General features: G+C 40.5%; 1 protein-coding gene across 1 annotated transcript in view; it reads left to right on the top strand.

Moving 5' to 3' along the window:
- LRP6 (LDL receptor related protein 6) overlaps nucleotides 1–27,148 on the top strand; it is a 115,987-nt gene that overhangs the window by 66,824 nt on the left and 22,015 nt on the right. The window contains exons 8-13 of the mRNA XM_058804948.1: nucleotides 13,541–13,757; nucleotides 15,222–15,511; nucleotides 16,611–16,837; nucleotides 19,016–19,200; nucleotides 21,010–21,336; nucleotides 25,727–25,929. Coding sequence (XP_058660931.1) covers nucleotides 13,541–13,757; nucleotides 15,222–15,511; nucleotides 16,611–16,837; nucleotides 19,016–19,200; nucleotides 21,010–21,336; nucleotides 25,727–25,929 — 1,449 coding nt within the window. The remainder of the gene's footprint in view (nucleotides 1–13,540; nucleotides 13,758–15,221; nucleotides 15,512–16,610; nucleotides 16,838–19,015; nucleotides 19,201–21,009; nucleotides 21,337–25,726; nucleotides 25,930–27,148) is intronic.

Genomic DNA, 27,148 nt, shown 5'->3' with positions numbered 1-27,148 from the left:
AAAATCATCTTTCAGTCTTTGCACTGCTCAATTTAGAGCCTAGTAAAATATATTTTAAAGAAATAAATATTTTTTCACATGCACTTATTTATACTTCCAGAAATCCTTTATACTTTGCATCTCCCTTGTTTAATTAGAGTTTCAGCAAGAGCATAGAGTTTCCTATTTTCTTACATGTCCAATTGAAACTTTTGATTTAAAAAAAAAAGGACACTTTTTTCTTCTCTCCCACATTGAAAGTCTTGCATTTATTTTTGTTGTGTAACAGTTGCGAAACAAATTTGGCATTTATTATCTGTCAGTCTTTGAGAAAATGGTATTGTTTAGCATTTGATCAATTTGTTGTCAAAAGCTTTTGTTGGAAGTGGGAGACCTGACTGCTACCTGGTGCTCAGGTCTGCCTGTGCTATATCCTGGTAGATTTGCCTTCCTTTGAGGAATTACAGTTTCCTTGTTGATTCCTAACTGTTGCAAATAACTTTTAACACTTATCATATTTGGCACAATCATTTCTTTTTCTAGACTTACAAAGTTGTTTTTACTCATTTATAACTACAAATAAGTCAAGGTGAAGTCACAGTCATGTGCTGGAAGGTCACACAACTGTTAGTTCTCCTTTAGAGCCAAAGTAACTCCAGTCCTGCAAGGTGAGTTGCTTTGAAGGACTCCCTGAGAGAGCCTCGTGGAGCAGAGTTTTCTTTGTCCTGAAAACAAGATTTATAGTCTGTAATTCACCCAATATTACACCAACTCTGTGAAAAGAGGAGAAAATAGTCTGAGGGTTGTGTAGAGATTTATTTATTGAGCACTTCAGCCCGGATACTGTCTCAGCCTTGATTGTGTTTTGCAAAAGGAAAGTTAGGCATTCTTCACCCTCATGTTTGCCAGAACACTGAGATTCCTTATTCATTAATAATGATTCTATTCAGTGCTGGATCGGTTTGTGGCAGAAATTTTCATCTAGATCAGGCATGAGCTCACTGCTGCAACTCTGTCAAACTGGCTAGAACACATCATAGAATGTTTATGTCAACATTACAGTGTCTGTGGCAGGACAGAAGATATCTGATTTGGCACAAAGGTTTTTTGGGACAATTTCCATTTCATTGTTCTTAAATCAGTGTAAGCCAATAAAACGAGTTTGTTCCAGGTTGTCATGTACCATCTCTGCAGGGCATCAGAAAAGATTCATCACTCTAAGATTTCAGAATTACTAGTTATTTTTTCCTATGAGTCTCCAAGTGTTAGTTATATTACTGCTGCTGCTTTTTATAAAAAGTTAACTCTTATCAACTTGCAGTAAATCTTGAAACAGTTGGGCTAAAACTTTTAAAGCAACAGAGAAAAAGTTCTCCCACAGTTTTTCTTCGGTGCTTTTGGATTTTGGTTTTGTTTGAGGTTGTGGGTTTGTATTTTTTGATTCCTGAAGGTGTTAATTTAGGCATATGTGGCACAGATATATAAAATTTTGCATAAGGTGGCCAACACTTCCCACACAGACACTTTTTTTGACAGAAGATGTTGGTCCTTGTAACTAATTTTAGGTGGTGGGTGCAGAACAAGCAAAAGCTGATGTTGTAACTTGTGGAAATGGTTGTAGATGTTAAAAGCTGACACATTACTAGGAAGACTGGGTAGGTTTGTGGAAGGGAATTCCACTACAATTTAGTGGCAAATAAAATTGCCTCTGAACTACAAATCACTGAACTGTAAATTGCTGTAGAAGAAAGGAGGCTTCTTGAAAAGTTTCTGTATGCATTTCAGTTATGCAGTTCTGTAAGTGTTGATTATTCTCTGAGAAAGGCTACTGGGATGGGTAGACCTTTGGATGGAACCCATGCAGCCTCTCTTCTGCTGTGCTGAGGCCATTCTGTCATGTTCTTCCTTAGATGCAATGTTGCTGCTTGCTAACTGCCCTTCAGAGGGGCAGAAAGGGGCTAAAAATCAGTGACCCTGGTGATGATCAGCACACATGTTCAGTGTGGCTTCTGCAGTGAGTAAAGCATGGAAGGGCTCTGTAGGATGCAGTGGGGGTGTCTATCCAAGAGAATGGTTCAGTCTAAAGGGGATTTTATTTTTATCCACACCTGTCATGATTAAGGAATGGGACTCCCCAGTTTAGTGCTCCCGTCGAGACTCTCCAGGCCACACACCTCTCGCTTCTCCCCACAGGATGGAGAGGAGAATTGGAGGCACAAAAAGCAAAGATCACTGGTTGAGATAAGAATAATTTACTGAAAACAGCGAGGAGATAAGAAAACTAACAGTAACAGCACAATAGTAATGACAGAAAGAAATGATTCATTCAGAATATCCCTGACAAGAGAAAAAACTGGATGGCTCTCTCTGCCATGTTTCCTCAATTTGAAGGAACCCCTTCTCCCTGAAAGAGAATCCCTTTTCCCCATTCCCAGCATGAGTTGAGGGGGTACAGAATAACCTCCAGCTCCTGGCCATGCCCTCTCCTGACTACTGCAAAAGTTAATCCTGTTCTGGCCAGAACCAGGACATGTCCTACCCCTTATTTTATACCATGTACATCATGTATACATGTATATGTACACACACAAAGTATAGCTTTCATTTCTGTAGTCAGTGGCCATCCCCCCAAGATGTCTGTTGAGTTAATTAAGTCCATGGCTGTGGGTTCTATCTGTCCCAAGTGTCTTCTAGGACAAGAGGACTCTTGTGGCATTGGCTGGTTGCAAATTACATCAGGAGCTCATGACTGGTGTGTCTGGAGCAGTCCATCCTCATTGTCCATGGAGTTATGGCATGCAGCGACAGTGTCATTCAGCAACCAATATTATACAGCTCAACATCACACACAGTTCTCACCCAAAAAATAAATCCCCCTGAGGTGCCCATTTTGTTTCCACATCACCCACCAAGTGCACCCCAGTCTTGAGCAAAAACAACCCCATGGATGAGTTTGTCTTTGCTTGAGGCAGAGCTGATCCAAACTATCTTCCCTAATACATTCCTGATAGGCACCACAAGGACTTTATCCCCTTCTACAGTGGAGATTTTGATTAGGCAGGGCCAGCTGGACTGGTAGAGCCTCTGATGTTAGCTAACCAGGTGGCCTTTGCTAAATGTGCATTCCTATCTTAATCTGTGATAGCTAAAATACTACTAACATTTCAAGTTTGCTCACACTGCCCACTCTCCAATGGCAACCAGGAATCTTGAGGAGATTTGCTGCACTTTCCATGCCCTCACCATCCATTTTTTAATATCTGTGTAATAGAAGATGCTTTGGCCTTCAGTAAATGTTTTAAACTTATATTTGAAGAAAGGACACTGGCGTAGGTGCAGCAAACAAAGGTGTTTGTGACAGGTTCCAAAGATGAAACTTGGAATTGGACATGAAGGCATCAGAATAAAATCCCTGGTCCCTGCTTTGCTTCATGTGTTTGTGTATAGTTGAAAAGGGGGGTAAAAGCAGGAGAAATGCATTTGTGTACTTGCCTTTATTGCCTTTTTCATACATGATTTTACATACTTTGTGCTTTTCTCATTTTTCTCGCCTTTGCATGTGGGATTCCTCAGAACCCTTATTCAATTGCAGGGGTACCAAACCGAATACCATTCTTACAAGCCACATTTCTGGTTTGTTTGTGCTACATAGGAGCTTTTATTATTTATTTTTTACCCACTGATTCATGCTATGCTGTTCTGGAGCCCCCAGACGATAATAAAGCATCAGCAGGGGTTAATGGAGGCTGGTAGGGGGTACAGCAGGGAGCTTTTGTTCCCATTTTATCTGGCAGCCTGCAGCAGGCAGAAGCAGGCTGTGGCTCAACAGCTTCGTCATTTATCTCGGTCAGGTTTCACTGCTGATAAACTTCTATTGAAATGGATGGCTGCTATTGTGCTTACCAGTGGGGAAGATTTCTCATTGACTTGCTACAGGTTTAAAGCATTTTCCTGCCGTGCTATGAGGTTAAAAATGTATGATCTGCTCTGTTGAATTGGTCTTGTGTTTTGCTGCTCTGGTGAACATTTGTGTTCCTGACACGTACGCTACCTGTTTTAAAGCATAGGTTGGATTTTTAAATGGTCAGCAAAGCTGATATTGATAAAACAATTAGAAATGGCTGCATGCATGTGTGGCTGTGTGTGTTACGGGGAAGTCATGATGATATGGCTGATTTCTCATAGTTTTTCAATCTCTGCTCCGTTTTTCTTCATTCATCCTCTCCTATTCTCCATTCTCAGAGCTGGAGATGGCACCCACTAACACCTACTAGTGGTGAGTGTAGAGAAAGGATGTCCCTCCTGCTCAGATCCAACCTTTATCTGGTGATTTTTAAGTGCAGCTCCAACTTGAAGTGTTTGTGCATTCTCAAATCTATTAGCTGTGCCTGGCATTACTGTCTGTAATCCTCATGATTAATATGGAAAGTATTACATCCTGCTGTTTTTCAGCCTAAGTACACACCAGTGTTCAGAACTCAGCCTTGCTGGACAACAGAAAAGCAGATGCTGCTAAGACTTTATAGAGCACAGAAATCTTGAACAGAGAGGACATTTTTGTCTTTGACCTAGAAGCTAATAGTCTGGCATGTAGAGAATGCTCCAATTCATATTTTAATCCCGAAATTGCAGGGCTGTATTTTTCTCCGATGACAACTCCCTCAATTTTACTGCCACCCTAATAAGGAAATTTTGTTTTCTAAGTATACGCCAATTATTTTCTGACTGGGAATTTTTTGTCTCATACCATTATTCTTTGTGCTGTGAAATGCTGATGACTTGCAGGCCTGGTTACTGATCCTACCCCATCCAGCCTACTTGAAGCACAGGTTTGAAAATTGAGAAGCAAAATCCATTATATTCCTAGTCCTTGAACACAACTGCTTTTGTGTACTTGCATTAAACTTTTGCAAGTATGAGAAGTAAGGTAGTTGAAACAAATACCTGAAGTTGCTTTTGCTGTTTACTTTTGCTTTGCAATTGGGAATTTCATTCAACAAAAAACAAGTATGTACTGTAGAGGGTAGGGACAGATCCCTGTACTCCATCCCAGTTTCAGAAATTTAAAACTTACTTTGTTGGGGTATTTCCAGCTATTTCTTAACACCTACTAAGCCTGTATTAAGAAAAAAATATAGATTTTTGAAATTAGTGGTAGAGTAAGGATTTATTTAAAAAAAAACCCAAACCAGTATTAGTTTATACTTGGTGTAGTTTGCATTTGACAGGTTTCTTTTGAACTTCTGAATGAAATTTTGTGAAGTTGACCAAGATAGTAAAACTTTATTAAAAAGCAAACAAATGGCAGCCACAGACAACTTATTAGTAAGGTCTCCTGGTTGTTGCAGAGCTGAATATAAGGATTTGAATGGTCCCTTGTCATGCACTCCTTTGCTGAGTTAAGACCTAACTGGTAAGCTTGTTACTATTTATTTTAAAAAAATCTCCTTTTTTGCTTTGACTTTTGAACATGGGGCTACAGAATTATCACTTAGAGATGTACCTTTTCACAGAATCATAGAGTTGTGAGGGTTGGAAGGGACCTCTAGAGATCATTTAGTCAACCGCCAGTGTTTTAATGCAAAAATAAAATCATTTAAAACATCCGTGCTAGTTTCAAATTTGGAACAATAAAAGTTAACTTTTTATTACTTTTGATTAATTTGGATTACCTAAACAAAATTCAGATGTGAAAAGTATGATGATTGAGACTGAGACCTTACATTGCAAGCCACTTGTGCTGAGGAGTTCTCCAAGAAGTCCTGAGGGAATCTGTTATCCCAGGCTGTTGTGCTTCATGGGACAGGGAGACATTCCTACCAAAGAGGCTTCTGAGGGAAGCTTTTGGGGAGATGGAGCCAGAACTCCTGCCCAAGAGTAACTTGACCCTCTGATCTGAGTACCAAACATGGTATTTTTCTAAGTGAAATTACTGCCCTAAAAATTATGTGGAAAAGATTTTGGCATTCAGTTTTCAAATATTTCTTCTGTCACAGATCTGCAGTTCATCCTGAAATCTGTAGTGGGTTTCATCTCATGAGATGTAGGCACATTCAGCTCATTTAAACTCCTTTATGAAAATGTTGGAAATCAGCACTTCCACACTGTAAATGTTTAGAATAGATTAGATGAGTCCTACTCTAAAAGCACTGGGTTTTTTCCTGTTACCTCTAAGGAGAGCCTGGAATCACCATGTCAGAGGCAAGTACCCATGCTTGAGACACATTTGAGCAGAAAGTTGTGCTGACTGGCTCACACTGGGAATTGAGAGACATTTCTCACAACCTTTGCTAAAAGATGAGCAGTGCTGGTTTGCTGCTGATAGCTCTGAAAGCCTCATGGTCCCCATGGCCCAGCATGCAGCTGATTGGAGTATAACTGTTGGATCTACATTTATGTCATGGATGCTTCCCAGATTTTTCACACTGGAGTTAGGAAATTGTATTTTGGTTTACCCAGCTGTCTCACCTAGAAAGCAACAAGCCTCTGCTAGCAGCCAGTATCAGTTACCTAAGGCAAAACACTGAAATCCCTCAAACCAACCCAGCCAGAGTCATCAGCTCAGCTGAGTCTGACATCAAATATTTTATGGCAAGCTGGGGAGCAATGTGAAGAGATACTGGGCTATTGTCTGTGTTTCTGATTCAGCTGAGTTCTGTTTGTCTGTCTACTATCATCCCTTAGTCTCTGAAATTCTGTCTTTGTTTTTTTCCCCTTTTCACAAGCTGAGTTGCATTAGTGTGCAAAACCTGGTACTGATCATGGACCTGGGCTTCTTTGGAAGTATTCACCTCCAATCACTCTCAATAATGATTTAGCTTTCTTCACACAGGCTTCTTACTTTGCTGGGAGATTTTGTAGTCTTAACCTGAACATCTTTTCTGGTACCATGCATCATCTTGTAGTGTGGCAAAGAGCCTGTGGAAAAAGGTGGAAAACCAAGCTCTTGGACATGCAAGACCCTTGGAATCAAAGTGATTTAGGGAATAGGAGCAACTGAATCAGCTTGAAAGCTTACTGCCACCAAAGGTGAAAACTGTCCCATAACTGGTTGAGTCTCTCACTGCACTATTGCCTGAGCAACTTGGACTTGGTAAAACAGTAGAAAACTTCCAACATTTTTTCCCCTCTATGAAAAAACAATTGTAGTCACTTATTAAAGAGTCTGGAAAACATCAGGTTAGAGAACAAATGAAAAATAAGTTTCTGGGGCAAGGCATTGAAAGAAAGAACCTTGGGAAAGAAGAGCACAGAGGCTTTTGCCCACATGCAAGAGCATCAGGAGTTGCTGTGCTGAGCTTGTAAAACTGTTCCCCCAAACCCACTGTGAGGTTTCAGGTTGGGCTTGGCTGGTCTGGTTTACATTCTCCAGAGTGTTTTGTGCAGCTGCCCACAGGTCTTAGTTGCTAAATAGTAAGTTGCAAAATGCAGTCATTAATTTTCTTTGTTGCCCCCACAGCCTATGGCCAGGTAACAGAACACTCCCTGACTGCTGCCTCTCCACCCTATGGATTACATACCAAAATTAATCTCTGTAGTAAAGTGGTTTTAGTCACCTGTTTTACCACTGAATCTTTTCAGAGGAGCTCCTTCTCTCTTCTCATCTTATTTGTAATTTTGGCTCATTTTTTTGTGTTGGCCTGTTCTTTACAAATGCAGGGGTTCTTTTGTGTTGCATGTGATTGCCTAGGAGATGTCATCTGTGATTGTCACAGTGGTTCTAAAATCTTTTCCCTGCCTACTTGTAACTTTACCTGACTTTAACCATTTCTTTAAAAACTGAACCACTTGTTTCTAAAACATTTCTGTTGTTGGCATTGGTCAGTGAACTAAGGAGTTTGTCCTATTGTGAAAGAAATTAGTTAACAGAGTGTGTGTGTAGCCTGATAGAAAGGGTATTTATGAAGTTATCTCTGGACTGTTTGTACATATTCATCTTCATGGCAGTCCTATTAGGATATTATCCATGGTCAGAAAAAATATATTTTGAATTCTTTGGAAAAATTGTTGGAGCTCTAAAGGAAACTGAGGGTGCTGAGGAACTGTTAAATTAGGAATTGTTAACAGCTATTATAAAATAATTAACAGTAAGAAATCATGGACTTGGCTGGAGGCATTTGGTTTCTGAAGCAAATCCAAAGGGTTCCAGGGATCCCTTCTGCTGATTCCTCAGCATTTCACCACAATGAAGAGAGGACTTCCCATTTCATTCCTTAATGTTTTAGAATTGAGGAGAAATGCTGTTAATAGTAAATAAATGACAATGACAGAATGATTTCTTCAAACTGAGTTGAAAGCTTCAGTTGTTCACTTAAAGAGAGTATAGTTGATCAAGACTTTTTTGACTAATAAAATTGGAAATTTAGACAAGATATCTCTTTGTTTCTCTCTTAGAGCAGCTGTTTTGCAGTAAATACATGTGTTAATTATATGATATTGTTGCAGTCATAACAGTGAAATCATTCCAGTCTGTCTTAGAGAAGTTGAAAATACATTGTTCTTAAACCCAGTCCAAAAAATGCAAATATAATGATTATAAGGCATTCCAGTTATCTTTTAGAGTTATTTTTAAGAGAGATGCTGCTCAAATTTCTTTAATCAAATAAATCTTATTTATGTAGTGTTTGTTATGCCATGGGTTCAGAAGTCTTTCTAATTCCTTTTCCTTCCAGAAGAAAGGTGAATGCTACAATTGCATCTTTCCTGTGACTCAGTGGGGGAAGATGCTTTCCAGCTGTGATGCCTGATAAAAATGTTGTAGAGCTGGGGCAGTGATGGCAGTAGTACTTGAGCAGAGCAATTGAGGTCCTGCATATTAACTGAGGTCTTCTGGCCTCTCTGATGATGAGGAAGGTGGTGCTGGTAAAGATGCTAAGATCAGGAATCAGTAATGGCTAAGGTATTTGTCCAAAAGCAGGCTGTTGATTTTAAAAATCAGGGCTTGGGTTCAAGTATCTGAAATTAGAGGAGCATATGGATTTTACTGGAAGAGTTGTTCGTTTTGGATTTTTGTTTTACTGATGTGTGTCTGTGAAAGAAATAATGTTTTGGCAACATCTTGTAGTGTAGCTGGGGACTTACAGTCCATCACAGAGGCCTATTCCATGCTCATAAGTAATCTATTTTTTGAACATAGTGTTACCAGGTGTTGTTTATAAGTTTTCATTGATTGTTGACTTCCTCTGCTCCTGTCAGCCAGAGACAGAGCTTAGCATGCATAATATTTAACCTGCCCTCTGATCATTTACAAGTACATCCAAAAGAGGAGCTGGGAAGCTCCAGGCCCATTAGTGTTATTCCAATCCCTGGAGAGAGTTCTCCTAGAAACCTGCAGGGCAAAGGAAGCAGGGGGTTGGGACAAGCCAGTGCAGGTTTACTGAAGGCAAATGATGTACAGTGAAGACAAACAGGGTCCTGGGCTGCATCCATGGGCACATTGATATCCCACTCAGGGATGTGTCTAGCTCTGGTCCCCAAATCCAACAGAGCTGCAGGGAGAGTGGAGAGCACCTAAAGGAATGATGAGCTCCCACCCTGTGAGGAAAGACAGAAAGGGTTTGGTCTTTTCTCCATGAGGAAGAGAAGGCTCACATTTATCCAGTGCTCACGGAGGAGGAGGGAGGCTCTCCTGGTACATGGATGGTGCCACCTTGGAGAGGACAGGCACAACTGGTACAAGGTGCCTTGAGGGAGGTTTCATTTTAATATAAGAAAGAAATAGTTTACTGAGGCATGTAGTGGAGTCCCTTACTAGAAGTTTTTAAGATGTAACTGGACAGGATGCTGGATAATCTTATCTAGGCTTCTTTCCCACAAAAAAATGGACCAGATGATCTTTCAGGGGTTCTTCCAACCTGGACTGGTCTATGATTTTGTGGTTCTGTACTGAACATTCAGCTGTGCTTATGAGTTAAGATGAAAGATCTTAAGTCTGCAGTCTGTCACCTTCATCTCAGTCTTGACACCTTGTAGGACTGAGCTCTTAGTTTGGTACTGAGCTCAGCATCCCTGGTAGGGACAGACCCTTTCTGTGATGGCATCTCCTCAGTGCAGTGCACATAAACCTGTCACATCTGCTCAGTGTCTCCTGCCCTTGGTGCACTGCCCCTGAGGGGACTGCTAGTCTGCAGTGCTGCCAGGGCCCCAGCACAGGCTCTATGCAGAGCTGAACATGATTTTCATAAATGAGATAGATTTCATGATGAAACTCTATACCTAAAGCAGTCAAGTGACAAGTTTAAACTGCCATATATTCAAATCCCAGATTATCAGAAAGGTAAATTCACTGCATTAGCCTATTTATCCTGGTGATTACTGCTACTTAGAAGTGAATTGAATGCAAGGTATCTTTCTAACAAGAAAGACCCTTAGAATATGTCACTGTTCATTCCAGACTGTAACTTTAAATTAGAAGTAGTGCTTCAAAGTTGTTATTTTATTGTTTCTGCTGATCACTAAGTACAGCATTTTAAAATGTGACTACATTCTCAGCAGTAATTCACTTACTTTGAATAAGCTGTGTGTTCATGAGGCTATAGGTTGGCATTCATTATTGTTGTAGGATAAACAAAGCCCTTATTCTTCAAGCAGGATATCTGGTATTTTGTCTGAGGCCATTTAATTTTTGCACTTTTAGGGGTTTTTTTCATGGAACTACTCGCTCTTTCAGTAAAGGTGGTGTTTGTGGTTACACCACATCTGTTTCCTGTTGTAGCCTATATTCTCAGTGTGATTTGCAGTATTCAGAATGGCCTCAGAATGTAAAACTCACACCACATTGTGGTTAAAAGCAGCATAAAGCTCTGGAGACACTGCCTCATAGCAGCTGAAGGTGGGTTTATTGTGTGGGGGATTCTGTGGAGCTTCACTGTGAGGAGCCTCATCCATGTGGAGCTGGGGAAGGGGGAAGAATCCAGCAAAGATTATAGCCTGGGACTTGGTTGTTGTCTGAGTTTGAGTATGTGAAAAGGTGATGCTGAAATCCATTGAAACTGGTTGTTAGGTGATTGTTCCTCTTTGCTTTATTCTTCTTGTGTGTATCACCCCTACATCCCTTGCCACTTCCCTTCTGCCTTACACCAGACTCTTTGATTCTGTAGCCAATGGATGTAATTCTATTGAAGTCACCTAACAGGAAGCCAAAGTCAGTGCAGACAACATGGTGCCATGGAAAAAAATTTTTTATATATATATGTTTGAAATATATCTATATATATATATATATATATACACACACACACACATATATGGCTGCTACCATATATGTGTGTGTGTATGTCTATATCAGGTAAGATTGCAGCAGGAGCAGAGTGGCAGATATATGTAAATACTTTTACAGAAAGGTGCTTGTTTTGTCTAGGAGGTGTAAAGCTGTCTTTCAAAATAGCCTTTGTGTCAAACCAAAAATTAATTAAAAGCAGATATTTAATCCTTAAGTACCTTCTCTTTTCCTGACTCATTTCAGTATAGGGGGAAGCTTATTTGAACAACTCTTAAAGTTTGCCAAAGAAAGTTCATCTCACACCCCACACTTTCCAACTTAATTTTCTTTGTCAGTAGTTAAGCACTCCCTTAAATAATTTTCTTTCTTTTATAAATACAAGGCAAAAAAAATGTAATTTAAAAAAATGCTACTTTGTGATGGTGATGTTTTATTGCTTATTACTGTGTGGTTTTAGTTGGTTCACTTTTCAACATCCTTCCATTCTGTGGATCTTCTTGGTCTGCTCAGCAAGCACTAATTGCCATGTATTAATTAGTTGCAAACAAATGGCTTATCTCTGTAGTTTAAGGGGGAGGGGGAACAAGTCACCACAGACAAGTCATCTATTTTTGAGACATTAGAGCATTTGTAGGAGCATGCTGTATATTCTGCTGGACTGAAGTGTGTTGATAAGCTAATTCCATCAAGTAATGATGACCTTTCTTCAAATGTAAATATGGAGCTTATTCCTACAATCCAGCAAATATGCAGTGTCCCTTTAGGGAAATGTGCACATAAAGATGCAGTTCCTGTTTTAATATACTGAGAGTAAGTGCCAAAATGTTGGGAAGTTTGACAAGGTATAGTTTTAAGGAGAAATTGAATTATTGTTAAGATTATAGCATTTCTTCCACTTTTTAAAGGGAATTTACACATATTTTATTATACTGTGTCCTGGGAAAGGTGTGTGTTTCAGTTTAATTTCTCTATTCCTTTCCTCTCTTCTCATATGTGTCTGAGTAGGAGTTGCTCCAAACTAGCCTTTACGTTTCTTGTGATCTGGGAAGATATTTTGGCCACCAGCTATCATCAGTCTAGTTTGAGGTACTAAACCAGTTGATCCTGAAGGTTGTCATTGCATAAATCTTTGGGTTTGAGCCATGGGAAAGATGGGAAGCCATATAGATTTGGTTGTGGTTATCTCAGTTCCATAAGTGAGAGAGATTTGAAAACAATGGTTTAATAAACTACCCCTTTTCAGTCATTCACTTAGAACATACTTGGGTGGTGGGAAGGATGCTTTAATGTTTCAGAGATTGTCATGCTACCTTGGATTTTATCAATCACATTTTCTGAAAGTTTTTATAGTGAGGTTGGTTGGAGGTTTTTTCCTGGTTTTGGAAGAGTGGTATACATACTGTAAACTTAAGCTATGGCCTTGAAACAAGTAGAAATATTTCAGAAGAATTTTTTTTCCTGAAAAATTGCAGCACTGAACCATTTTTAAGCTTGTCCTAAAACATGGGACTCTTTACCCCTGTCAGTATGGTACATTTTATAATAATACTTGGCATTCATAAGGCACTCCATCACTTGAACATGCATACATATGTTTAATTAATCCTTTCAGTGCCTCACTGAGGAAGTTAGGTATTACTCCTTTTTAGCTGTAGAGAAAAATGACATAGTAAATTCAAGTGTCTCGATCAAAGGCATGCAATTATTTACAGACCACAGCTGTTCCTTGTAGTAAAAAAAAATTACTGTACTTAATTTTGAAGAATGTAAAACTGGTTCCTTATTCAGACTGGGGAATAGAAATATACTGGGGAATATAAATATACTCTGTGGATCTTCTTCAGTGTTTGCCTCCCAGTATTTGTGTGGGATCTCCTCTCAATGCTCTCTGTAATATGGGCAGAGCTCACTTGGGAGGACTGTGGACTAGAAGATGCTAAGCCAGAACTCCTTGGCCATAAATTTGTCTTCATTTGTGTAAAACACAGTGACTCCTCTTTAAAACTGAACCAAAACTCATGTCAGAAATGAGAGTCATAACAGAAGTAGCTATTATTACATAATAATAATTCCTAAAGCAAAGGTAACGAGTGTTGTGTCATAATTCCACACTAAGATCTGGTTACAAGACTAACCTTCTAAATAAGGCTTTTAGAGTAAGTACCTGTTAATAAAGAGTCTCTTCTTTTTTATTAGGGTGCTGTGTAACATTGATGACACTATAATGCATAGGAGATTATTTTTTAATTTGAAGTCTGAGCATGAAGCAGCTAGTTTGTTCATCTTCCAAATAGTGGCAAGTTTATTCTATAAATCTAAAAAGTTTGTCTATATTCCTAGGTCATGAATGCTGATGGAACTGGCAGGAGAGTCCTGGTGGAGGACAAGCTGCCTCATATCTTTGGATTCACTCTGCTGGGAGACTACATTTACTGGACAGACTGGCAGAGGCGCAGCATTGAGCGCGTGCACAAGTGCACGGCAGAGAGGGAGATCATCATCGATCAGCTGCCCGACCTGATGGGCCTGAAAGCCACCAATGTCCACCAGGTCATCGGTGAGTGGGCTGCTAATCACCCAAGGGACAATGGGATGGAAAATGTCAGCACTGCTGTACTGCAGAGTTTTAGAAATGGGCAGAATTCAGTCCCGTGGCAATGCAGGCTGCAGCTTGATAGAGTGGGTGGGTTAGTGTAGCATTCGCATTCTCTGAAAAAATCCCTTTGCCCAGCTGAGAAGCCTCAGAGAAAAAGAAAACAATTCTTATCTAATTTGCTTCTCCTGTGTTTTGCTCATCTAGAATATATCTGTTTCACAAAACATAGGTGATTGTTTCATTGGATTCTGGTGTGAGTTGTTTGACTCATTGGCCAATCGGGGCCAAGCTGTGTCAGGACTCTGGAAAGAGTCAGGAGTTTTCATTATTAGCTTTCTAGCATTTAATAAGTATCCTTTCTGCATTCTTTAGTATAGTATAGTATTCTTTAATATAATATAGTATCATAAAATAATAAATTAGCCTTCTGAGAACATGGAGTCAGATCCATCATTCCTGCCTTTGTTGGGACATTTCCCAGCAAATACAATAGGTTGGGTCTTCTGTGAGGAGCTTCAGTTCTGTAGCTTGGAAGAATATCAAGCTGAACATGTGTTCCCAGTATGCAAAAGCTAAGAATGAGTCAGTTTTAGTCTGTTCAATAGTTTTTATGTTAATATTAGAAAATTATCTTTAAAAAAACCTAGACATACTTTCTGCCCTGTAGTGCTTGTGGTGTAAAAAAGCAGTATCTAGCCTTAAATTGCCTATCCTAGGCTATCCAAGCACTGGTAGCAGTATAATTGTAGCATCACAGAACTCATCACAGTACCTGAGTATCCTGCTATATGGATAAGGCTTGCAGCTTCTTGCTGTTGTGTCTGGATTGTACTGCAGGAAAGGAGTAAAATGTAGTTGATACATATCTTTGTGTGGCTGATGCCCCAAGGTACCGTGTTTTGAATGGAGCCCTCTTTGCAACTCTTTGGCCAATTGAACTCCTTAGTGCCAAGCCTCTCTTAGTTCAATTTCCAGCATGTGCAGGTACATAAGTGAGTACTGCAAAGAGCTGCTTCACTTGCATCCTGGAGAGGCCATTGAATGCATGTGAAAATAGCTCTGCAAGTTTTTTACCTGCAGGAATGCAAGGGGGTATGTGGCAGGACCAGTGTACTGTAAAAGGCAGCAGAACATACACCTACCATGTATTCAGTGTTTGTGCTGTGAATTGGGATCATCAGTAGCTGCTGAAGCCCAGATCCCTTTCCCTAGTGCTGGGTTTGTTTCTTGGCATGAGGAGAGGTGAGTAAGGTCTGTCTAAAAAATTACAGGAAATCAATGAAAAATAATTTGATCAGAGAATACAAGGAGAAAAACTACATGTTTGCTTGGAGGACTCATAGTGTGGCTGATGCATGTGAGGACTAGTTCACCTTTCACCTGCAGGCAGTTTGCAATGGTTGCTTTTCCTCTCTGCCTGCTTAGGTACCAACCCCTGTGCAGAGGACAACGGGGGCTGCAGCCACCTGTGCCTGTACCGACCCCAAGGGCTCCGCTGCGCCTGCCCCATCGGCCTGGAGCTCATCAGTGACATGAGGACCTGCATTGTGCCAGAAGCTTTCCTGCTCTTCTCCAGGAGAGCAGACATCAGGCGCATCTCCCTCGAAACCAACAATAACAACGTTGCTATCCCGCTCACCGGAGTCAAGGAGGCTTCTGCTCTGGATTTTGATGTGACAGACAATCGCATTTACTGGACTGACATTTCACTGAAGGTAGAGATTCAGCCCATGTTGGCTGGCTGTTACACTCCTTGAGGTCTTTAAGAGTAGGTTGATTAATGGGGTTTACAAAATTCAAGGGATATGTAAGAGTTTTGTTTTAAATTACATTTTCTGCAACTGACTTGAGACATGTGCCAACAATAACTTACGGACTTTTGCAATTGGAGAATCATAGTAGTTAAAAACACGGAGTTTAAATGAGTCTGCAAGAGGTGACTTGGCTGAACTACCTAAGCATGATATTCTTTTGAGCTGCATAAGTGATACACATGATGACTGATCTGTAAACTGCCCTGCTGTCACAAACTGGCATAATTAGCATGTTGTGTTCAAACTAGGACGTAAACCAAAATCAGGGATTTGTTAACTTCAGATTGGTTGTGAGCATGAGGAGTGCGTGCAGATAAAAATATTGAGGACATGGAAAGGTAGCCCATGTTTGCCAAAAGAATTCTGTACTATTCTAACATTTTCAGGCTTATCAGGGAATGCCTAAACTCTAATATATTATTAAAATGGAATTCTGGCTGTATCTGCTATCACAGGCTGATCCTGAGAACAGAGTTTAAAAAAGTCTTTTGAATAAAAGTCCAGGAAAAGATTGTGTTTAGTGAAATTAAATTTAGCCATCAGTACTGAAGCTACTGAGCTCATCAGTTGTTTGGTTGTTTTCTTCTATTTGCTGTTCTTTCCTGCACTTTTGTTTCATTAGGCTGCTTTAAATAGTGTTCCGTGCTATAACATTGATGCTTTTTTATAGTCCTGGGAGAGCCAAAATATTTCCCCCTCGAAGTTGGCACTGAGTTATTAAGGTCACTTTGTCATGTAGATGCTTAATTCAAGCAGACTAGTTATCCCATTTATTTCCCCAGTGAAATGCTATTGTAATTGAGACAGAATACATTCACAGAGCGCAGTAAATCATTACTTCTGACTAGCAGCATTGTTTGCTTTGCAAATAAGTAGCATATTGTAAGATCCTCTTTCCTATGAGATGTCTAAAATCTGAAAGTGTTTAAAATCCAACAAAGAAAACAGTGACAGACTGGTTCGTTCTCTAATTTGCCTGTGTATCTTTGCATCCCCGCAGACCATCAGCAGAGCGTTCATGAACGGCAGCGCGCTGGAGCACGTGGTGGAGTTTGGCCTGGATTACCCCGAGGGCATGGCCGTGGACTGGCTGGGGAAGAACTTGTACTGGGCTGACACTGGCACCAACAGGATCGAGGTGTCCAAGCTGGACGGGCAGCACCGCCAGGTGCTCGTCTGGAAGGATCTCGACAGCCCCCGGGCGCTGGCACTCGACCCTGCCGAGGGGTAACTCGCTGGTTTAATTCTGTGTTTGTGAACAGAGAAAAACAGCATTGCCATGCTTCCTCTAGGGCATGGTAGTGAAGCGCTGCCTGTAAACCCTGAGAGAACTGAGCTGGGGAATACAACCTGGTAATTTAGAGAAATACACTCTTAATGTCCTGAATAATCATTAAAAACACTAAAAAAAAAAAAAAAAATCAGAGCAGCTCATTAGAAAGGGATTTATATTTAGCTTTTTAATTAACCACAGAATCAAAGTAGTTTTAGGTTTATGGAATTCATTAATCAGAAAAGGACTATAGCATTGAAAGGAATATATTTATCATTTTAGAAATTAGGATTCTTTTTAGCACAAGTTAGGGTCCAATGAAGGTATTAAATGATTTAATTTGAGGGTGGGAGAGCAAAGTTTATGGTCTGAGCATAAGGAAGGTATTTATTTCTTCAGATGAGGAAACCTTTTCGTTTGTACAGACAAAGGAAGAAGGACAGAGAAGGAATGGAAGCAATTGTATTCACCTATGCCCCAAATGAAAGATTTTCTGAGAAGAAATTTCTCACTTGGATTGAAGTGTGATAGCAAAAGTAGGGCAATAAACAAGGAGAGGGAGGAAGGAATGGGGCAACTCAAGCTAACTGTTCAGCTTCTGAAATAGTTCTTCTACCCTGAAATCCTCACTTGACAATAACTAATTAGTGCAAAATTTTTTTGAGGTTATACCAATATTGCATTCTTTTCCAAATGAAGGAACTTCATTTACAAGGGTTATGACATTATCACAGTTCCCAGTCACACTGTGAGAGCTACAGCAACACAGAGAACTTGAAACACATTCTTTCTCCTTTATTTCAACAAGGTGGTGGCAATGGTCACCTCCAGTGGGATCTTAGATTGGATTCAGCTCTGATGTGCCAGGGGTTGCCTGGATGAGAATTCCACATCAGATTCTTAGATCCAGTTACTCATTTGTAACAAAAGGCTGCTCTGGATGATTCTGGTTTTATACTGGAAGTAGGTTTTTCCCAAGGATTATCATCATTCAGTGTTTTGTCTCTTCACCACAGATCAGAAAAAAAATTACTTGGGTCAGAATGCCCATTTTTCCTTACAGCAATAGTATAGCTGTATACTTATAGATTATCTATACTTATATATTATGTATACTTATATAAATATACAGTATAGTTGTACTTTAAATGGAAGTTTTAAAGGCATTGCTGCCCTGGGGGCAATTCTAACACTTGGCTCCATGCTGTGTCCAACTTGCAAAATTTATAGCCAAAGTACTTGCAAAAATTTTAAGAAAAGTTTGCATGTATTCCTGGTGTTCAGTGAACTTCTCCCCATTGATCATCAGTGTCTGAGGCAACCTTTCCTATTGTGCAGTTGGTTGGAACTAAAAGGCTTCACAGGGCGTTGTTATTAGAGTTATTAAAACTCAAAGGTATAAATATTGGATAGCTGCTTCTCACTTTCATTTTGGAATGGTATCAGCCTCATATTTTGGAAGAAGTGACTAACTAGCCATCAAGTATATAATATACAAATATACATCCTACTCTACTGTGCAGTGCCTAAAGAAAATGTAGACATGTGCAAGTCTGTCCTTCTTCCAGATGAGGCATAAGCTGGTATTTGAGTATGTAATAATTGTATTTTTGCTCTAGTGGAAATTGCACACAGATTTGTGTGTTTTGGCTGAGATGTAAGTCACTTGTGTACATGTGATGACTTAGTTGTGTGGACATGAGTGGTGGCACCTTTTAACAAAAGTGCCCTGCAGATCTACCTTTTTGTGTTCCTTCATTTGAGAGACAACTGACTAGAAACAGAAGATAAGTGCTCTGCAAAAACACCCTGCTAAATAACCAGGTATAAATGAAGGTGCCTGCCTGCCAGCCTCTGCCTCTTAAATGACATACACAGATTAGTTACTAGCAAAGTGTTGTCACACAGAACTTGCTGGTGAAGATCCAGGTCCAAGTGGGAAAAAATAATCTTGGAAACATTTTGAGGAACCTTGACCACACTTTGGAAAAAAAACCAACCTAATTTAGCACAATGCTTGAATTTACAGCTCTTCTTTTTCTCTTATGCTTTCTAAGGATTTTTGTTTTGGTTTTCCTCTTGAGTTCTCTTGGATTGAATGCAATTATTTTTCTTTCTTTTGTCCTAACCAGGTTCATGTACTGGACTGAGTGGGGTGGCAAGCCCAAGATTGACAGGGCTGCCATGGATGGCAGTGAGAGGACCACGCTGGTCCCAAACGTGGGACGCGCCAACGGCCTGACCATCGACTACGCCAAGAGGCGCCTGTACTGGACCGACCTGGACACCAACCTGATCGAGTCCTCCAACATGTTAGGTGAGCCCCAGAGCCCTGGGCAGCATCCTCAGGGCCATGCTGCTTTTTTGCAGCTCCCTTGTGGCAAATTGTGGCTTAAATAATGCAAAGATACACATCATCAGACAGAAATAAAATTTCCCAACCTCACACGCCTTTAATGTTTGCTTCTATAATTCATGTTCATGCGACACTGTGGTTAGCAAGGCCTCGATTTTCTTGTGATTGGGTATCTCAGACAGTTAAAATTACACAAGGTGTACATAATTCCAGTTGTATGTAGGACAAAGATGTCATCTTGCAGTGTTTTGGAGAGTCTTGTTATGCTACTCTCAAGAGCACTAGAAAATACTTAACAAAGGTAAAAAGAAAAAGAAGATAACATCTTATTCAGCATGAAATTTAATACAATTTGGTTTTATATCTTTGTTAGTATCCTCAGACATTTTCTCCCCCTGTATCCTGCATGTTGAGGACCTTTTCCTGGCTAGTGCTTATCAGCATGAGAGTTCTCTTGTGCTGGAGTCTGTGATGATTTTATAAACTGGTAATTGCAGCTAAATGGTGGGGGAATATTTTGTTCTTTAACTGTTCCGAGTACTGTGTGGAGGACCTAGGCCCTCTCAGATTTGCACAGTACCTAGTTTTAACTTCTGAGCACCCACAGGAGTGAACTGCATTAACAATAGCCAATATTTAAGCATTATTAATTAGCCAGTATTTAATGCTAAAGGAGTTAGTCTACTTTAAACAGTATGCTTGCAGTAGTGGAACAAAGCTAGAAAAAGATCAAAACAGGAAAATGCAATATGGGAATTATGTGTGACAGAAAAGCTTTTCTTTAGCTTCTCATATATTTTGGTGTGCTGTGGAGGCCTGCTGCATGTTTCCCTCTGAAATGTGGGATTGGAAACAGTATTAGAGCCTCTTTTTCCCTGTGCCTGTGGCTGGTGACAGCAGAGTGTGGGGCTGTGCATCCTTGACTTCTGTGTGCAAAGAGGGAATGACTTTGTGCTTCATAATCTCCTGTTCATTTTGTGTGAGCACACAGCAGGAGGTACTATGGTAATGAAGTAGTTAATAAAACAGAGTTGAAATAATTTCCCCCTGCCATTTCTTGCTCCTTAAGATCTCTTAACATTTCCATGGTATACACAATTAGCTGTTCCCTGTCCTGACTTTCTGGCTGCTCTGGAATGTTGTGACATTCCATAGACAAGTTATTTTAGCCTTGTACATTTAATTTTTCTCATAATGCAATGGAGTATTTCATTAAGTTCATATCAATTTTCTTTTTATAAGCAGTGGGGAAAGTGTGGTGCAAGAGATGCTCAACTGGAAATACAGTGTCAGCATCCTGCATTAGATTGAGAGGCATCCTGTCAGTTTGGGAAGGAGGGTGTTACCATTATATTTTTTGAAAAATCCCCTTGCCCAGGATTCTTCTCCCGGGAAGCTGAGAAGCCTTAGAGAAAAAGAAAACAATACTATCTCATTTGCTTCTCCTGTGTTTTGCTGCTTTGGAATGTGGTTGGAGATTGTTTATCACGTCATGAGATATGACGTGACATGACGGACAGAATCTTTCTGAGACCCCTCATACCTTTCAGCATTGACATTTTTTCTTCAGTAAAGCACATTTTTCTGTGAATGGCAAGCAGAATTGGCACATTTCTGTGATAGGCTGAGATTCCTTTTGACTGCTGTCCATGACTTTGTCATTTACTCTTTAAAGTAATTGCGTGCTAACCTTTCTGGGCAGGGACGCGTTCAGCAGTGCACTGCTTGTGCCCACGTAACCCCATTTTCTGTCCCTTCTGTTTTACACAGGCCTGGACCGTGAGATCATAGCTGACGATCTGCCTCACCCCTTTGGCCTGACCCAGTACCAGGATTACATTTACTGGACAGACTGGAGCCGCCGCAGCATCGAGCGCGCCAACAAGACCAGCGGGCAGAACCGAACCATCATCCAGGGCCACCTGGATTACGTGATGGACATCCTGGTATTCCACTCCTCCCGGCAGGCGGGCTGGAACGAGTGTGCCTCCAGCAACGGGCACTGCTCCCACCTGTGCCTGGCTGTCCCCGTGGGAGGCTTTGTCTGCGGCTGCCCAGCTCACTATTCCTTGAACTCTGACAACAGGACCTGCAGTGGTAAGCCATAGGGTTCTCTAGCTGCTCACAGTGACCCTGAGATAGGTTAGTGTCGCAGACATCTTTTATGGAAAATCCTTTCCTTAGGATTTTTGCTCCTGAGAAGCTGAGAGGCCTCAGGAATAAAATGTAAACAATGATTATCTGCTGCTGTGGAATGCAACAGGTGGATCTGTGATTGGTCTCATGTGGTTGTTTCTATTTAATGGCCAATCACAGTCAGCTAGCTTGGACTCTGTCCGAGACAGAAACTTTTGTTATCATTCTTTTCTATTCTATTGTTAGCTAGCCTTCTGATGAGAACCTTTTCTTCTATTCTTTTAGTATAGTTTTAAGGTAATATATATCATAAAATAATAAATCAAGCCTTCTGAAACAGAGTCAGATCCTCGTCTTTTCCCCAGTCTCAAACCCCTGTGAACACTGTCACAGGTTAGAAAGTCTCTTTTCCCAGCCCTGCAGTCAAAGAAGGAATCAGAACTCTTCATTTTTCAGTCTCAAGGTTGTTTATTGTATCTTATCTATAAAATTCTTTCTCCTGTCCTGCCGAGGTCTGCTCAGCAAGAGGCACTCTGCCTGCCCCCTGAACCCCCATTCTAAAAACCCCAAAAATCTATTTTTCGCCCCGTGATAAATTCACTATCATTCTACTTAAACTTTCGTGGCTTGTAATTCTTCATATAAGGTTGGTAATTGTTTTTTCCAAGGGCTAAATCAAAGGCACAGGGGTCTTGGGCTCTGTGCCAAGGTCTCTGAGCCCCCTGGGCAAGGCTTGAGTCCTCCAGGGCAGCCAGAGGAATTTCCTGGGTTCTGACAGAAAGCCATAGGGAATGAACAGGAAGTGCAGGAGCACATGTGTTTAGTGACCCATGCCAGCATTGTACTGGGAGGAAAGAAGAGTTTTACAGTTTTCCTGTAGTAATATCTTACTGAGTTTTAAGACAACATAGGATGTTGAAAGCAAAAAAACCCCAAGAAAATAATCTTGCAACATACCAATATCTTAATTAAATAAGAAGAATGGCTGTTAGTGAACTTTTCCAGTGGCTTGGCTACATCTGTGTAAACACAAAAGCCAAAAATGTTTTGGTTCTGTGTCTCTGTCAGACCCTCTTCAAGTGCTTACTTGCTTGTTTATTTATCTGCTTATATCTTCCTAGTCTTGCCCGGCATAAAGGATATGTGATACTTTAGTCTGGATTCCAGACTTTGTGCAGCTTTTATGAGGTCAGGATTTCATTCTGCAGTAGCTGTGTTTGCTGGCTGATGAGATGCTGAGGTGGGCCACTCTCAGGACCTCTACAAGTGTTTTTCCTCAGTGAGGATGGGTTGGGCTCCATGGCTTCCCCAGCAGTCTGGTTCCTGATCTCAGTGCAGCCAAGCCCCATTTTTCTTTATTGTTGTGCAGAATACAAACCACAAGGCCCCTCAGGCTGTGTGTAATTAGTTTCTAACCAAATAATTTATCCATCTCTCAATAACTGGCTGCAGTGAAGCTCTCATAATTTTGGCAGCAACTCTGGATGGCTGATTTCCACTGGTGTCATTCACATTAGTCAGTGGGTGAAGAGATTCCTGGTACAGAGAGACAGATTGTATCTCATCCACATTATGCATGAGTAGAGACATCCAACTGTTGTCTTAAAGCCAAAAGCTGGGCAGATTGTTGCACAAATGCCACCTCATGGCATTTTTTGAAAACCATGCTTTTCAAAAAACTGTGCTTTTCTACTCCCCATATGTTCTGTAGTTCTTGTCTCCTTTTTTTATTACAATGGCCCCTGCATGACAGCTGGATTCTTGCACCCTGATACTTTCACATGTTTGTGAAGTTAGAGGCACCTCTCTGATAGGGACTGTGATCTTCTAGGTGGAGGAATTTGACTTGCAGTGGAGAAAAAGTAGCAGAATAATCAAAGGTCATGTTTTTCTTGTGAAAATGCTCCTGGAAACAGAGCAAGGAGCAAAATACAGGAAATATATTGTAAGCAAATAGAACCATTTCCCCATGGTACAGTTCAGGGCTCTTTGTGTGGTATTAGGAGTTTTCCTCCTCTATATTCAAACCTGGGAAATTTCCAGCTTCTCATTTGTAGCTAATTGGAGATTTAGGCCTCTCTGTGTATAATTTAATTCCTTTTTTTGGACACTATAATTGGAGCATGAATTGTTTTAACTTTCTTTTGCCTGTATTACTTGCTTATGTACCTCCTGAACATTATTAGTCCAGGCCCTGTCTAGAGGTCCTCCCTTCCAGAATCCCCTGCTCATGCATGCATAGTTCTTTTAATTATACTCTGGTGAGATCTCTTCAGACCTACCACGTGTCAAGAAGTTGGAAGGCAGGGTTACACAGGAGACATACTCAATGCACTCCATTTGCCTGCTGCCAAAAGTACAGTTAAAATATGTGACTATTGGGAGGGAGAATGATGAAAACTGGAAAGGGATTTCTGAAATTGGTACTGTTTCAGAGATGTGGAGTCTCAAGGGGAGAAATTCTGCTGTTGCTTTTTATAATGAGCCATCAATTCAAAGTTGTAAGCCAGGCAGTCTTAGAAAGTGAGAGGGTATCTTTGGGGAAGAGTAGAAATAATTTTAGGGCTTACATGTTTACCTGCACTGTTTTACCTTAAGATTTTTCCCTTTCCATTTCTATCATAATTTCTTGGTAAGAATTCTGATGTTTCTAAATCCATTATTCTGCTGTACAAATTCATATAAACTTATCTTCACTTTATTTCTTTTTGTGCTTTCTTACACAGTTTAGAGTTAAGTAGAAGGCAGCTGAAATTATTGGAGAAATGCTTGGAAGGAAAACAGAGATTTTCCAGAAAGCAGAAATACCTTGCAATTAGGCCTGATTGTTATAGGATGTTAGGAGAGAGTGTTGGTTTCCAAGGAAACTCCTCCCTGCTTTTTTTTTTTTTTTTTCCCCAGCAGTCAGAATAGCTGTTCAAAGCCTATGCTAAAATAACAAAGCAAAGCAAGGTGATGATGTTCTCTAGGAGACTTTTGCTTCCTCCCCTTTCCCAGGTGCTGCATTACCTGTTTTACAGGCTGGTAAAGGAATGCAGTGTCCCACTGCTAATCTCTCTACAGGCTTGAGCTGTAGAGAATTGATTGTACAAACTTCAGGGAGGCTTCAAGCTGCATTTCTGGCAATTTGCTCTTGTGCCATCTGCACAAGCAGTGGCTTCAGGTAGAGCATTATTGAAAAGAAACCTCTGAAAAAGGAAAATGCTTTCACTCCCTTCTCTGATTTCTGACCCAGCTATGTAATACAGAGATAATTTTTCTCAATGATGTATTAAATGTTTTGTGTATTTACTGTAAGTTACAGCTGTATAGGGTGTTGAAATCTTACCTTCTGCTCTTTGATGGTATTTCTAATTACAAAGAACAAACATTTGTCCAGGAAATTTTTGCAGGGCAGAATATGAGATTCCTTTTTCTCACTGTAGGTTGTCATTCCCAGATAACCACCTAGAAATAGTAAAGATACATAGCTTTGAGAAGAGCAAATGCATTTTTCTCCAAAAACACAGCCTCACACACAGTTCAGAAATTTTCCTATGAATTAGTTGTTTCATTCCAGTACAGGCAGAAAAAGGATTTGTAGGAACAGGACTGAACCACTGTCAATCTCTTTCCCCTGAAACATCTAAATAAGGAATGAGTGCTGGATTTTTCTTACCTTCCTCTTCAAGTATAAGTGCACCTAATAAAGAGTTCAATATAGTGGAGCTGCATTTCCCTGAGACCCCTTTAGAAAGAAAATGGACAGTTCTTTGAGAGGCGTATCTGACCATTCTTCTTTGAGATGCTTTTGATAGAAGTCTTTGCATTCACTAGTCCTGCCACTTAAAAAAAAAAAATCTGATCTTTGCCTATCAAATTCACATACAGACATTTACAGTCAAAAGAGTTAATTTGAAAGGCTTTTCGTACTCATCAGAGATTGGGATTGTTACGTTTGATTTTTTTGTTTGGTTTTGGCAAAGGAAGAGGGAAAAGGGGAATGAAATAAATGTCTGGTTATGGATTGTAGTTGTCATTCTTAAACATAAAAATGCCCAGTGTTACTGCTTTTGACAGAAGTCTTCACATTCACTAGTCCTGCCACTTAAAAAATCTGATCTTTGCCTATCACTTTCACATACAGACATCTATAGTAAAAAGTTAATTTGAAAGACTTCGTACTCATCAGAGAGCGGGATTGTAATGTTTGATTTTTTGTTTGGTTTTGGCAAAGGAAGGGGGAAAAGGGGAATGAAATAAATGTCTGGTTATGGATTGTAGTTGTCATTCTTAAACATAAAAATGTTATTGCCCGGTGTTATTGCCACACGTGACCCTTTCAACCGCTTTTCTTTTTTCACCCATGCAGCTCCTACCACGTTCCTGTTGTTCAGCCAGAAGAACGCCATCAACCGCATGGTGATAGACGAGCAGCAGAGCCCGGACATCATCCTGCCCATCCACAGCCTGCGCAACGTGCGCGCCATCGACTACGACCCCCTGGACAAGCAGCTCTACTGGATCGACTCGCGGCAGAACATCATCCGCAAGGCACAGGAGGATGGCAGCCAGGTATCCTCAGGGCTGCTGTCACAAGCCAGCCTTACAAATGGGTTTTGTGATGCTTCATGGATTGATCTCAGAACGCAAAAAAACACCCCAGTGGTTTGTGCAGTATTAATCAAAAACCAATGTACCTTTATTGAATGGCCACAGCAAAATGCGTTGAGAAGGAACTGGGGAAAAAGAGAGAGGAAGAGAAAGGAAGGTATATAGCTACCAAAGGTAGAATGGTGAAGTTTAGTGAGGTTAACTGTGACCAGCGACTGCTTATTCAATTTTGCATTTTAAAATAGATCTTTTCTTCCTGACTTTTTGAATGTGGGGCAAGCGAGAGACTAAGATGAGCAACACAACACAAGAGAGGTGCCATATTCAGTTGAATTTTAAGAGTGTGGTTTCTGGTGGTGGGTGTGGTAGTAGTTGGATCCTGCTGTATGCCCTTCAGCCTTGACTCTTAATTTAGCAATGCTTTTAATTTTGGAATATCTAAATAATACCCAAAACTAGTCAAAGCCACCATGTTTTTGCCAGCTTCAGCAGAATAAAAAAATGAAGACTTGCAGGCACACCATTTCATAGAGGTGACAAGCCAAATAAAGTTAGGCAAATTTTCTGGTGAAGTTTAATTTGGGGATGAGAGGGTAGAGGCTGCTCACTTCATAACCATGGCTTCCAAAACGTTTATGTAGGCCATGTTTACTGATTTATTAATCCTTTTCAGAATTTTAGAAAAATCCATTAAATATGTTGATGAGGTACTTTCTAAAAGTATAATAATTAAAAAAGAAGAAAAAGGCATGCTCCAGAAGTCTAGACCAGTAGAAGGCAAGACCTTGAACTAGTAAGATGTTAGCTGGAAATGCTCTGAAGTCGGTGTTGTACACTGGCTGATGTCCTTTCCATCTTTGGCAGAGCTGCCTTCCATTTATTAACCACCCTCATGTCCTCCAATTGAGATGGCAGCAATGGTGGAGAAGAATGAGGCCAGTGTTCAAGTGCTGTCTGGCCTCACTTTGCCTTTGTTTTTCTCTGCTCAGCTGCAGCTTTGGGAATTCGTGGTGGCACATTTCTATTGTAGAGTGTTAAATGTGCTGGGTTTGGGTCTATCCAAACTGAACTCCTGAGTTGTCAAAAAAGTAGAGGAAATACAGCAGCTGAATTTGGACTTATTGGTCAAACTTGCAAAGTCTTACAAGCTGCAGTCAGCTTGTGTGATTGCCATTACAGC

The sequence above is a fragment of the Ammospiza caudacuta genome, chromosome 5 (assembly GCF_027887145.1).
Source record: "Ammospiza caudacuta isolate bAmmCau1 chromosome 5, bAmmCau1.pri, whole genome shotgun sequence".
NCBI lineage: Eukaryota > Metazoa > Chordata > Aves > Passeriformes > Passerellidae > Ammospiza > Ammospiza caudacuta.
Note: the sequence above shows the minus strand (reverse complement) of the source record. Positions and strands in the feature narration are given on the sequence as shown.